The sequence below is a fragment of the Pituophis catenifer genome, unplaced genomic scaffold (assembly GCF_029215685.1).
Source record: "Pituophis catenifer annectens isolate HBS135680 unplaced genomic scaffold, rPitCat1.0.hap2 SCAF_1, whole genome shotgun sequence".
Lineage (NCBI taxonomy): Eukaryota > Metazoa > Chordata > Lepidosauria > Squamata > Colubridae > Pituophis > Pituophis catenifer.
Genome location: NW_027256881.1, coordinates 10,758,203 through 10,770,962, shown reverse-complemented (window position 1 = coordinate 10,770,962; position 12,760 = coordinate 10,758,203). Strand labels below are relative to the sequence as shown.

The 12,760-nt window shown below is 43.3% G+C and overlaps 1 protein-coding gene across 1 annotated transcript in view; it reads left to right on the top strand.

Moving 5' to 3' along the window:
• GALNT17 (polypeptide N-acetylgalactosaminyltransferase 17) overlaps positions 1–11,961 on the top strand; it is a 351,458-nt gene extending 339,497 nt beyond the window's left edge. The window contains exons 10-11 of the mRNA XM_070945586.1: positions 9,742–9,909; positions 11,833–11,961. Of these exons, the coding sequence (XP_070801687.1) occupies positions 9,742–9,909; positions 11,833–11,961 (297 nt within the window). The remainder of the gene's footprint in view (positions 1–9,741; positions 9,910–11,832) is intronic.
• The last annotated feature ends 799 nt before the right edge of the window (positions 11,962–12,760 follow it).

Here is a 12,760-nt window from a genome sequence, read left to right as displayed (position 1 = left end):
TGGTTGTTGTCATAAGTTGAGGAGTAGCTGTAGCCAGAGGTGGTATTCAGCCGGTTCGCACTGGTTCAAGCGAACTGGTAGTGGCAATCATGGGTGGGCTTACCCACCCGCCCCGGCTCCACGTCATGCTACTTAGGCATGTTTTTGAGGCCGGGCGCATTTGCAGAAGGCGCACAAGCGAGCAAAGTGTATGCGCAGAAGGCCAAGCGCATGTGCAGACAGCATACGTGCATGCGAAATGAGCGTGTGTGCATGGGGCGAACCGGTGACAAAGGTAAGTGAAACCCACCCCTGGCTGTAGCTGATGAACTAGCATTCAGTATTTTTGAACCCCAACAAGTAACAGTAACAGAGTTGGAAGGGACCTTGGAGGTCCTCTAGTCCAACCCCCTGCTCACGCAGGAGACCTGTAGTAGGGATTCGAACCACCAAACTGCCGACCTTTCTGATCGACCAGCTCAGTGTCTCAGTTTAAGACATGTTAAGACATGTGGACTTCAACATGCTGGCTGGGGAATTCTGGGTACTGAAGCCCACACATCTTAAAGTCGCTGGGGTTCAGAAATGCTGAAGTACACTAACAGCTTTCTTTAAAACGTGCTTGCAAGCAAGGCTGGCAATTGCCTAGCCCTGTAATTAGAACGGTCCAAAATATTGTAAGCTTGAAATGTAGCAAACTCAAAATGACTATTAGAAAAAAAAACTTCTAACCCGGAACAAGACAGCCCAATTCTAGAGTTTTGTCCTAAATTAAAGTGAGATTAAGTATTGCAATCATTGTTTCAAATGTTACAGCTGGGAACAAAGGAAGCTCAGAAGTAGTCCCAACTCCCTTTCTTGTCATCCTGGGGTCACAAAAATAGATGAGATGATAGTCCATGCTGAGCACTGTCTATCTAATTTAAAAGCAATTTAAAACTCTAAGAAATGGACTCAATCTGGAAGGATCTCTCTGTTCTCAAATAAGAACCCACATTCAGGAATATTTAAATGTGTTGACTTTAGCATTTAGAATATTACTTGAAATTGAGTGATGATCACCTAAAAAGTCATTGGCTCCTACCGTAAAGGAGAAAAACTGGAAAGTGAAGCAAACCATGGTTCCTTGAATCCCATTTAGGTCTTCATGAAGTATCCATGTGGTTTCAATCCATCCATCCATCCATCCATCCATCCATCCATCCATCCATCAATCAATCAGAATAGAGTTGGAAGGGACCATGGAGATCTTCTAAGTCCAACCTTCTGCTCAAGCAGGAGACCTTATACAATTTGAGATCTCTGGAATTTTCTTTGAAAGCTTATTTGAAATACAGTCCATGTGGGGCCATGATGCTCTTTGAATTCAAACATTCATGGTCTAGGATGACTGTTGTGGCCCACCGGCAGCCAGCAAAGCTGGCAGCAGAGTCAGACAGTGAGGAGGTTGGGGAGGAACATGGGCCAGTTTTGGGGGTTGGGGAAAGTTCGGATGAGGGCTCTGCATCGGAGGCAGAGAGGGAGCTAGACAGCAGTGAGGCAGAGGAACAGCTGGAGCCTGTTCCCAGCGTGAGTATGCGCAGAGCTGCCAGAAGACAAGAACAACTCAGAAAGCAGGGTCGACTTGGGAGTAAAGCCACACCTTGGAGGTAATTGGCCCCTCCCATAGGAAACAAAAGACGAGCGAACGAGGAATGGGCTTTTGCAGGAAACAATTAGTTCATTCAGTTGTTTCAAGAGTGGAAAGTTCTGTTCGTGACTCTAAGAGACTCTGTGCCAAATTTTGTCTTACACTGCATTTGGAAACAAGTTATGTGGCAGCTTGCCAAGGGAGATAAGGTTTGTGTTGATAAATATACCTTTGAAAAACCGTTTGGACAAGCCTTGCTGACTGTGAATGAAAGTAATTCACAGTCATGTAAATAAAAGAGGTTTTGCCAGGACCGATTCCTGCTTCCTGCTTTTCAAGGGTCAGAACAATGATGTTGGTCTGCTCCTCTCAAGAGGACCTCTGAAAATCTCTTCTCCTTGTGAACTTTATAGGACCTGGAAGAGATGGAAGATCTTCTCTCTGCTGACCTTGCACAGCCTTCCTCAGGGTCTTGGCTGATGAGCTCCTTTCTTATTTTTCAAGAGATTATTAAAAACTTCTTTTTCCACCAGACCTTTGGCTTGATGGAATGAGTTGTGGTGGGTATCCATCTGTATATTTGTTGGCATGATTTGGAGATGTTGGCAGAGACACAGAGCTGTAAGATTGGGTCAGTTAACAAATACAGTAAACTCATTTATTATTTATTTTATTTTAATTTATTTATTTCCTACCCTTATTGTTTTTATAAACAATTCAAGGCAGCAAACATATCTAATAACTCCTTCCTCCTCTTATTTTCCCCAGAACAAACGTATGAAGTGAATTGGGCTGAGAGAGAGTGACTGGCCCAAGATCACCCAGCTGGCTTTCATGGCTAAGACTGGATTAAAACTGATGGGTCTCCTGGTTTCTATTCTGGTGGCCTTAACCACTAGACTAGGGATGTCCAACCTTGGCAACTTTAAGACGTGTGGACTTCAACTCCCAGAATTCCCTAGCCACCATAATTGGCTGAGGAATTCTGGAAGTTGAAGTCCACAACAGCTCAGCTGTGTCTTTTCCTAGCATCAAATGGCTGCTTTCCACAGCTTCAGGACAGGTCAGTAAGAAGATACATTAGAAGATGTACTAGAAGACCTCCAAGATCTGTTCCAACTCTGTTATTCTATTATTCATTTAAGGAGTTATAGATGGATGTGTCATACCTGCCCTTCCATCTTTTCCCTTTGGAATCCAAAGAGCAACACATACTCAATCTTGCCATGGACCTCTGATCATTTGGGCTTTTCTGAACCTATTGAAACATTTCCCCTTAAATCCATTAATCAACTGGAGAAGATGGAGAACAGAGCAGGGGCTGGGAAGGGGTCTTTTTAACCCAGTTCTACAGGGCTGCCACAGAAGCCTCACATCATACCTTTGAAATATCTCGGTTGAAAGGGAAATGAAATAATTTCCATACTGTTTGCTTATTCTGTGCTTGTAGCTGAATGCCCCAAAGAAATTATTTGTTATCCTGAGCTGGCTGGCTTGTATGGTTAGTTCCTCCTGCTCTCCGCCCCCAGTCACTGTTTTAACAAAACAACTTTTCTTCTACTGCTTGATTTCTTGAATTAAAATTTGGGGCTGCTGCTTGCCTCTTTCAACCCATCTGTCAAAGAAGCGCAAAGCGGTTTCCGTTTCCCTGATCTTTTTCTCTCTCTCTCTCTCTCTCTCTCCCTCCCTCCCACCTTCCTTTTCCATTTCTTTTCATTGTTAGATAGCAGGAAGCATTCTTCCCCATCCCCCCACCCCCCCAACCTTGCTGATCTTCTATTCATTTGTACCGTGTCTTTAAAAACAAACAAAAGAAGCCAATCAAGGTGGTTATTGATTTGCATAGAAGCTGTAAAAACCTAAGTTCTTCTGACAGATAGGCAGGAGGTGGGATGGGGCCGCATTTTCACCCATTTTAATTTGATTCCTTATAATAAATACCTGTCGATGAAATGAGAGATTAACAAGAATATTCAATCTTGGAGCCAACCATCTTCAGCTATAAATTGCATTCTGGTTTGCATGCCTGGCCTTGCTTCAGCAGTTAAAATCCTACCGCCGGCATGAAGAAATATGAAAAATGTTGAAGAAAAGCAAAAAAAATAATAAAAAAATAAAATAAAATCCTTAGAGAAATGAATGTCTGTGATAGAAAAGGTGAACACGGTACCCAGGAGAATATGATCCAAGTTTCAATCGCATGGATATGGCCACCATTTTGATTTTTTCAATCATACCTTGAGGATGTTCCTGCTTCTAAGGATTTTTTTTGGGGGGGGAGGGGCATTCCTTCAGGACTTACATATTTATTTTTAACTATACGCTGCAGAGATCCATGTGTTGGAAGAAATCTCCTTCTAGGTTCTGCTCCAAGTGGGGAAAAAGACACTGGAAACATGGAGACTGCTTGGAAAGATGGTTTAATGGTGGACAGGATCACATGGCTTGAGTTCCTGAACAGAAAAGGGAGGAATACAGCGAGTCTACGGGTTTTTATGCTCTTTCTGGCTTTGCATTTCTTGGGGCCCCAAAATAGTATCTTGATTGATTGTCAGACTCCCAGGGGGTGGGGTTCTTAGCTAGCCTTGCTGGCTGATGGTCACATGTGCTTCCCAGGTCGCATGTGGTGAGTTTCTTCTGCTATTGTGTAGAGGAATAATCCTATCTTTGTTGGATCTTTGGCAATTCCTACTATGGCTCTGCCTGAAGGAGGTAGATCTTTGTTATGTAGAATAGATTGGCCCAAGCCTTAATGGCCCATTGACAAAGGGTGGGGGCAGGAAGATGGGAGCTGCTTCAAAACATGCTTATCCATTTCTCATCCAGGGAAATATAATATTCTGCCTTTTTCATATTTCCTAAAATATTTTGCTCTTCCAGGAAAGGGGTGGGTGCTAACTTCCTACACATGCTTAGAGGGGATAATGTCCCAAGGTCAGATTGAGGCAGGAGTGAAATCTACTTACCTTCCTTACGCACCCTGCTCACAGACCTTCTGCGCATGCGCAAAACCTGCCCATGCGCAAAACCTTCTGCGCATGCGCAGAAGGTAAAGAACACATTACTTCCTGGTTAAAACCAGGAAGTAACGACGCCCAGGTGGTCTGTTAGACTAGATCTGTCTAGTCTAACAAAGAGAAGAATTAGGGGTGGCAATGACAGCAGTCTTCCAATATTTGAAGAGGGGATTGACCAAAGCACCTGAGGACAAGAAGTAACAGGTGGAAGATTGTCAAAGAGAGAGATCTGATTTAGAATTAAGGAGGAATTTCCTGACAGTGAGAACAATTAATCTATGGAACAGCTTGCCTCCAGAAGTTGTGGATGCTCCATCACTGGAGGTTTTTCAGAAGATGTTGGATAACCATTTATTTGTCTGGAAAGATATAGGGTGTCATGCTTGAGCAGGCAGTTGGATTAGAAGACAGCCAAGGTCCCTTCCAACTCGGTTATTCTGTTCTATTCTGTTTTGTTCTTTTTCCACATTCCACTATCCAGAAAGCAGCATGGGAGGGAAAAAAACCTGCCGTGACCACTATGGGAAGCCATCTTCCCATAGTGGTGCCATTTATGGCACCACTATGGGAAGTGTCATCTTCCCTGACCACTATGGTCATGTGGTTTCATCTTCCCTGACCACTATGGGAAGAAAAGGAGTAGGGGAGACATGATAGCAGTGTTCCAATATCTCAGGGGCTGCCACAAAGAAGATGGAGTCAAACTATTCTTCAAAGCACCTGAAGGCAGGACAAGAAGAAACGGGTGGAAACTAATCGAAGAGAGAAGCAACTTAGAACTAAGGAGAAATTTCCTGACAGTTAGAACAATTAATAAGTGGAACAAGTTGCCTGCAGAAGTTGTGAATTCTCCAACACTGGAAGTTTTTAAAAAGATGTTGGATAACCATTTGTCTGAAGTGGTGTAGGGTTTCCTGCCTGGGCAGAGGGTTGGACTAGAAGACCTCCAAGGTCCCTTCCAACTCTGTTATTCTATTCTATTCTATTCTATTCTATTCTATTCTATTCTATTCTATTCTATTCTATTCTATTCTCTGAGTCAATTGTTCCAGAGGTGGGCTTCAGCAGGTTCTGATCAGTTCTGGAGAACCGGTAGGAGAAATTTTGAGTAATTCGGAGAACCGGTAGTAAAAATTCTGACTGGCCCCGCCTCCATCTATTCTCTGCCTCCCAAGTCCCAGCTGATTGGGAGGAAATGGGGATTTTACAGTATCCTTCCCCTGCCAGCTCACCAAGCCATGCCCACCAAGCCACACCCACAGAACCGGTAGTAAAAAAAATTGAAACCCACCACTGAATTGTTCCCATTGGCCTCATCGGCCTATTCTAATTTAGATAATGTTCTGGGCTGCACAGTGCTTTTAGATTCAATTCTGGGGGAAAAAAGTGCTTGGCAGTATACAGAGTGCAAAATGCAGAATCTGCCAAAGTCTTATTAGAGCACACACATATCCAGGATTGTGTGGCTCCTAGAAATAAATCCATCTGTGAGTGGATGAATGAGTCAAGCAACAAGAGTTGCTGCATTCATATTTCTCTGCATTCTTTTCAGAATTGAATCTGCAACATCGCCCTACTGTACGTGATGTGCATGGGGTTTTTAAGCCAGCTATGGACACATACAATTTGTTTCTTTAAATTCAGCTAATTGTCTCTTGGAAAGTAACACACACAGTGTTTATACTTAGTAGGTGGGGGGGGGGTGAGGGTGGAAGAGAGCTCTGATTGGCAATGCGTTTTTTAACTCATATAATTGAGCGATTGATGTCTTCCACTTTCCTCGTGATGAGCTGCCAGGTAAATTTGATTAATACACAAAAATAAATCATATCAAAATATTGCAAGTTAATACCCAGCAAGTTAATTTCAGCAGTTCCTTTACAGCAGGGGTGAAATCCAAATTTTTTCCCTACCGGTTCTGTGGGCGTGGTGGACTAGCAGGGAAAGGATATTGCAAAATCCCCATTCCTACCCCACTCCAGGGGAAGGATACTGCAAAATCCCCATTCCCTCCCCACTCCTGGGGGAAGGATATTGCAAAATCTCCATTCCCACCCCACTCTGGGGCCAGCCACAGGTGGTATTTGCTGGTTCTCCGAACTACTCAAAATTTCCGCTACCGGTTCTCCAGAATCTGTCAGAACCTGCTGGATTTCACCCCTGCTTTACAGGGCATACAACTGCACTCTGAATTATAGTGACTTTATAATGACAGGGTTTGAGGCCATGCTAAACCGATATTCTCTAGTTCTGACTTGTTACAGGCCATTCCAAACCTCACTTAGCAAGTCTTTAAAAAAAAAAAAAGAATGAGAGAATATAATTAACTTTCTCCCACTGTGAGCACACAGATCCCGACCAAAACCATAATGAAGGAAGATGGATGTTCAGTGTTAATTTCCAGCAGAAGCGATCAAATGGAGTTAGCAGTGCGCCAACTATATTTCTGAGCTTCTTGAATTTCGAGGAATTTTCCAGCTGGTGTCAATTTAACATTAATTAAGATTAATTGCATTTCTCTAGGGCACAAAGAGGGGCTGCTCTATAAAACATGTAGAATTGAAAAATGGTAAGGCAAGCTTGTCCCTGCTATCTCTTGACTGAGATAGCAGTCTACATAAGCAGAATATTTTATACAATACCGCCTATGTCGCCCAAATCCCATACATTATATTGCACAGAAGTGTGCAGGCATGTTCCCGTTGCAAACCAGTAGTAGTTGGTGGCGCAGCAGACTAAAGTGCTGTTAAGTAGCATCAGCTGCCTGCAATTACTGCAGGTTCAAATCTCACCAGGCTCAAGGTTGACTTGGCTTTCCATCCTTCCGAGGTAGGTAAAATGAGGACCCGGATTGTGGGGGCAAAAAGCGGACTTTGTATAAAAAAGAACACCGCTTAGGGGGGGCCGAAAGCCCTACTAAGCAGGTATATACAAAAGTATGAAGGCTATTGCTTAACGCATTGTAAGCTGCCCTGAGTCTCCGGAGAAGGGCGGCATATAAATCGAACCAATAAATAAATAATAAATAAATAAAGGTAAGTCGAACCCACCCCTGCTTAACATGTACCATTGGTGGATTGCTACCGATTCGCCCTGGTTTGGGCGAACCGGTAGCAGCGGTGGCGGGAGGCTCCACCCACCTGCCCGGACACCATCAAATATGCTCTGTGCATGTGCAGAAGCTTCTGAGCATGTGCAGAAGTGGTGCACGCACGAGCGAACCGGTAGCAAAGGTAAGTGAAACATGTTCAACTCCAAGAATCCCTGAGAAAAAGTCCAAGGTCCCTTCTTGCTGTCTGACTATTAGTGAACCCTCTACCAAACCACCAGGTTTTAACCTCCCTTACTCTTTATGGACAAAATTGAACAGATGTGGGTAAAACATTAAAATATTACAATAATAAATATCAGCTGTCAACTCGCAAAGCATCCCTGGCCTGCTCTCAAGTTGTCATAGGCAAGGGGAATGGGAAAGCGGTGAAGCGGCATGGCAGCCAAAAACAAAAGCACATTCCAGACATATCTCTCTCAAGGCTGTCTCCCAGGTTTACCCACAGTGGCCGGAGGGGAGTGATCTCTACAACCCGCGAAATTGCTCCGTTGGCGAATGTGACTGATGGCACACCCTGAGGGGAGGGGGGAAATAGGGTCAAGTCTGGGCCGTAAATTATATGGGGTCAGAGTTAGCCACATTTGGAACGTGCCGACATGAAGCTCCTAATAAATAACTGGATTTCTTTTGAAGCTTGGCTCCAGGCTAATGATTTAATTAGGGCATCCGTCGGAACCCTGACATCAGCATTAAAATGAACATTAAAATTGTCAAAGATGATGAGGAAGAGAACAAGATACACATGGGATGGGGGTGGAATCTTCTTTCAGTCCATTGACTACCTACAGTAGTATACGCTCCCATCAGGGCTCCCAGGCCAAATGGCAGGGCCAGATTTTGAGGCCCTTTCAGAAAGTCAATAGAGCGTGGGGTTATATCAGCTTGAGGGACACAATGTTCCAAAGGGGGAGAGCCAAAGCAGAAAAGTCTCTTCTTACCATTAGGAAGTCTTCTCTAACAGTGATGTTTGCCTTCTGTAATAGTTTTAGGGTCTGGGAAAAGCAGAGAACAGCCTTAATTCTCTTTGGTTATTTGACGAATATCAATAGCACTTAGACTTATATATCACTTCACAGTGCTTTACAGCCCTCTTTAAATGGTTTACAGAGTCACCTTATTGCCCCCCCAATAATCTGGGTCCTCATTTTACTGTCCTCGGAAGGATGGAAGGCTGAGTCAACCTTGAGCCTGGTGAGAATCAAACTCCCAAACTGCAGGCAGTCAGCAGAAATAGCCTGCAGTACCGCATTCTAACTGTTGCACCACCATGGTTGATGATACAGGAGCTTATACTGTAGGTATGGACTGAAAGAATGTGAGTCAATCACCACACACTGAAGTCTAAACATACCAGTGGTGGGTTCCTCCCGGTTTGGTCCGGTTCGGCCGAGACGGTAGCGGTGACGATATGACTTCACCGAACCGGTTCTCCCCCCCACGCCCTCCCACCCACCCACGTTATTCTTACCTTTTATTTGGTCCCACCCCCAATCTATTGCTGCCTCCTGAGTCCCAGCTGATGACTAGAGGGGAAAAAAACTGTTTAAACTCTTGCTGGGGGGCGTCAAAGGGCTGTCCTACAGCTGATCAGTGTTAAAAGCAAACAAATGAGTCGGGTCGTAAGTGCGAGGACCTTCCAGATGACCAGCTAGCCACGCCCACCTAGTCACATGACCTCCAAGCCACACCTACAAAATAAGCCACGCCCACAGAACCAGTAGTAAAAAAATTTAGAACCCACCCATGAAACATACCCATCACTCTTTATAAGGCTGAATCCCCTGATTATCTTAACGTCTTTCTCTGGACCTTCTCCATGGTTTCTATGAACTTTTGCCCAGAGCTTTGCGCAGTCCTTGAATTGGAGTTTCATCAGAGCAAAACATCATTTAAAATCATAATAATCCATATTATCTTTCACTACCAGACCGTATTTGGTTCTGCAGTAGATAACATTCATCTCACTAAACCTGGCTCTTTTTCTCTCTCTCTTCCTTCCCTAGCTTGCTCGCTACACCAAAGAAGGATTTCTGCATTTAGGAGCTCTTGGGACCACAATATTGCTCCCAGATACCCGCTGCTTGGTGGATAATGTGAAGAGTAAACTCCCTCAGCTGCTTGACTGCGAGAAAGTCAAGAGCAGCCTCCATAAGCGTTGGAATTTTATACAGGTTCATGCTTTTTTTTTTTTTTGCAATTATTTTCATATGAATTGTTTGTGGTGTTGGAAGAAATATCCTTCTGGGTTCAGTTCCACGTGGGGAAGAAAGACACTGGAAACATGGTGGTTTTTAATGGTGGACAGGACCACTTGGTTTGAGGTCCTGGGCAAAAAGCACATCATCAAAACACTTCTGCGCATGTGCAGAAGATTCTGCGCTTGCGCAGAAGAGCGCGTGTGCGCGCTCGCTTCACTCACACGCATACGCAGCCCCACTGCAAACCGCTAGTAAAAGTAAGTAGAACCCACCCTGAATGGAATGGAATGGAATGGAATAGAATAGAATAGAATAGAATAGAATAGAATAGAATAGAATAGAATAGAATAGAATAGAATAGAATAGAATAGAATAGAATAGAATAGAATAGAATTCTTTATTGGCCAAGTGTGATTGGACACACAAGGAATTTGTCTTGGTGCATACGCTCTCAGTGTACATGAAAGAAAAGATACGTTCGTCAAGAATATGCATCAAATAATTATTCAGTTACCTTTGCCTACCCTATGCTTGTAAGCCGCTGAAATTAGACCTACATAAAACTAAACAGAGAATTTCAGTTGATTTCCAGCCCAGTTCGGCTGTATTAATTTTAATTTTAATGCGGTGATGTTCCCATGGCTGTTTCATAATATACGAAGCAGCCCTCCGCTAAATCAAACCACTGGTCCAGCTATTCTTGGGTATCATTATGAAGTACATTCTATGAGATTATGTGAACTAGTTTGGAGTCTGGCTATCTTCAGTTAGTATGTGGAATCTGAGAATTCTCCTTTGTTGCCTTGGTGCAAAATAAGTGTGGGCATCACACACACACACACACACACACACACGTGTTAGAATTCTGGAAGCTTCCTCATTTCCTACCAAAATCAGCCTTGCTTGCATTGGAGAGATTTCCCAACATTAACCGAACATGCCAAGGATTGAAAGCTGAAAACATTTGAAAGCAAAGCAGGCGTGCTCATTTCTCTCAGATATACAGTATAGCTGTCCTGCCTAAATAATTTGGCTGCAGTATGAGATAACACCATATGCAGGGCAGTGGTGAAATCTGAACCAGTTTACTACTGGTTTGCTGGCTGCGCATGCGCAGTGCACGCCAAAAGGAGGCATGCGGTAAGTAGAGCAGGGGGGGGGTGATCAGCTGTGGCGTGGGATTTTTTTTTTTAACTTTTAAAAGCATTGCTGAGGATCGTGCGGCTCAGCTGAATCATCAGAGCCTTTTAAAAGCATTTTTTTCTACAACCTCTTCGGCCGAAGAGGTTGCAGAAAAAATATTTTTAAAAGTAAAAAAAAAAAAGCCTCTGACAATCAGGCAACTCAGCTGGGATCGTCAGAGTCTTTTAAAAGCAGCAGGTAGTTCTCCGAACTACCCGCTGCTATCACTACCGGATTGGGCGATCTGATCAGCCAGCGGTAGTATTTGCTGGTTCTCCAAACTACTCAAAATTTCTGCTACCAGTTCTCTGAACTGCTCAAAATCTCCCCTACTGGTTCTCCAGAAACTGTCAGAACCTGCTGGATTTCACCCTGCACCAACATGTGGTGCTGCCAGTTTGACACCCCTAGCTTAGGGCTAGCAAATCTCGCTGCAAAACTTAAAATTGCCACTAGTGGCAGCAAAGGATTAGAATGTTATATCCCTTTACCGCCATCTAATGGTTGATCCAGTTACAGCAAGTCAAATCTGGTAATTTTTTTAGCTTGAAGTTATAGGACAATATCAAAAAAAGGGGATTCTTCTTCCTTGCATGTCCTGAATTACAACTTCAAAAATTCCCAGTTGGCATGGGAATTGTAATCTGACCTATTAAAAGATGATAGATGTTAACACTGATTTATTTATTTCTCTCTCTCTTAAACATAATCCAGCATGGTGCAATCCTAAACAAAGGGACAGGACGCTGCTTGGAAGTCGAAAATAAAGGCACGTCAGGTATGGATCTTATTCTTCGCAGCTGCACAGGTCAAAGGTGGACAATTAAACATTTTATCAAGTAGAGAACCTCTTATCCAACCTTCAAGAATTCTTCAGACTTGAGTTCTCACCAGGGGAGACATTTTTATCAAACCTTCCACTCTCATTCACACTATCAGGGAAGACTCACAAGGGAAGGTGTTTGCGTTGTTGTTGTTGTTGGTTTTTTTTTTTTACATTTTATTTATTTGAACTTTGCTTATCTACTCTGCCAAACTTTGACTGACTGAATGAAAACATTCCAGATCGACAGTTGTCATTATCCTGAAGGCTCAAGGAACATCTTGGCTTAAGGACAAGTAATGAAAGCTTACAAACTTTTCCAAAAATAACCCAAATCCCCACTCCAGATACAGGACCAGCAAATTATATTTGAGGTTCAGAGATGAAACTTTTGATATTCTTTTATTTGAATGCACACAATCTTAGAAATGACCTAATATATTAATATGGAATACCATGTCAAAAGATTTTAAAAAAACAAACAAACCCAGTCATCTTCCATGAAGGTAGCATGAGATGTCTATCACAGCCTCATTTGGAAGTTTCAAGTGCTCTGGAGTTCTAGAAGGACATTTTATAGACTTTTTGAAGAACGTGCTCTTCATACCAAGCACACACCATGTTGTTATCGACTTCATGCTACTAGTTCAAAAGAGGAGCAAGAATTATCCTGAAACGTCATGAATTGATAGGGATGTCAATGCAACCCACCAGGGAGTTTTAAAAGGAGAGATTTGCAGCAACAGAAGAACGTGGACTCTGCCATTGCAGTGAATGGACCCTAACATCTGTATTACTCCCATGAAAATTTCCCACACA